The 1,146-nt window shown below is 52.8% G+C and overlaps 1 protein-coding gene across 1 annotated transcript in view; it reads left to right on the forward strand.

The window, feature by feature from the left end:
- ENH_00004650 (zinc finger (C3HC4 RING finger) protein, putative) overlaps window positions 1-798 on the forward strand; it is a gene marked incomplete at both ends in the record, with an annotated part of 9,417 nt that extends 8,619 nt beyond the window's left edge. The window contains 2 exons of the mRNA XM_013578426.1: window positions 1-329; window positions 539-798. The exon at window positions 1-329 is cut by the window's left edge and continues 814 nt beyond it. Of these exons, the coding sequence (XP_013433880.1) occupies window positions 1-329; window positions 539-798 (589 nt within the window). The remainder of the gene's footprint in view (window positions 330-538) is intronic.
- Window positions 799-1,146: the final 348 nt, after the last annotated feature.

Here is a 1,146-nt window from a genome sequence, read left to right on the forward strand (position 1 = left end):
AGCAGCAGCAGCAGCAGCAGGGTCTGCTGCTGCTCCTGCTGCTGCTACGGGCTGCAGCAAACTGATGGAGCAGTTTCCCATTTTGAACAGCAAATGGAAAAGCCTTGGAAGCACTTTTGTGTGGCTGATGGCAGCAAGACTCTATTCTTTGCTGCTGCTTTCAGTACCCCGTGAGCAGCAGCAGCAGCAGCAGCAGCAGCAGCAGCAGCAGCAGCAGCAGCAGCAGCAGCAGCAGCAGCAGCAGCTATTTTCTTTAGATTCTTTTATCTCCAATTCTTTGTCTCTTCTTTCATCTCCTTTTTATCTGCTGCAGTTGTGCCTGCTTCTTCGTGTGGCACTTTAGTGGCTTTTGCTGCTGCAGAAATGGAACTGCGGCATCCCTCCTGTTGCTGCTGCTGCTGCTGTTGCTGCTGTTGCTGCTGCTGCTGCTGCTGCTGCTATTGCTATTGTTGTTTTAGTTGCAGCTGTCCCTGTCTTGATCCTTTTGCTTCCTCCACGCCCCTAGCAGGCAGTCCTTAACGTGTTTACGCTGCTGCAGCTGACGCTGCTGCTGCTGCTGCTGCTGCTGCTGCTGCTGCTGTTGCTGCTGCTGCAGTTTGCGTCAGCCGTGTTTGGAGCCGCTGTGGAGATGTCAGGGCTCGGCAGCAGCTGGAGTCCTTCACAGAGCGCCTCATCACTCCTTGGTACGTCCTTTTTGTTGCTGCAGCAGCAGCAGCTGCAGCAGCAGCAGCTGCAGCAGCAGCAGCAGCAGCTGCAGCAGCTGCAGCAGCTGCAGCAGCTCTAAAATTGGAGCTGTGAAAAGTTGCAGCTGAGCATCACCTGTAGAACTAAAGCCAGCAGCAGCAGCAGTAGAAGCTGCTGCTGCTGCTGCTGCTGCTGCTGCTGCTGCTGCTGCATGCAATTCCTTATTCAGGCACCCACTCCTTCCGCGTCGCTTGCGCAGCAAAGAAGCCATTACTTCTGAATTGATTACAAACAATTAATTATTTAATGATTAATAATTAATATTTAATTTTAAATTATCAATAGTCAATCGTTTCCGATTGAGAATCGGCTCGCTGCTGCTGCTGCTGCTGCTGCTGCTGCTGCTGCTGCTACTGCTGCTGCTGCTGCTGCTACTGCTGCTGCTGCTGCTGCTGCTGCTGC

Source organism: Eimeria necatrix, genomic scaffold (assembly GCF_000499385.1).
Source record: "Eimeria necatrix Houghton genomic scaffold, Enh_scaff1135, whole genome shotgun sequence".
Classification (NCBI taxonomy): Eukaryota; Apicomplexa; class Conoidasida; order Eucoccidiorida; family Eimeriidae; genus Eimeria; species Eimeria necatrix.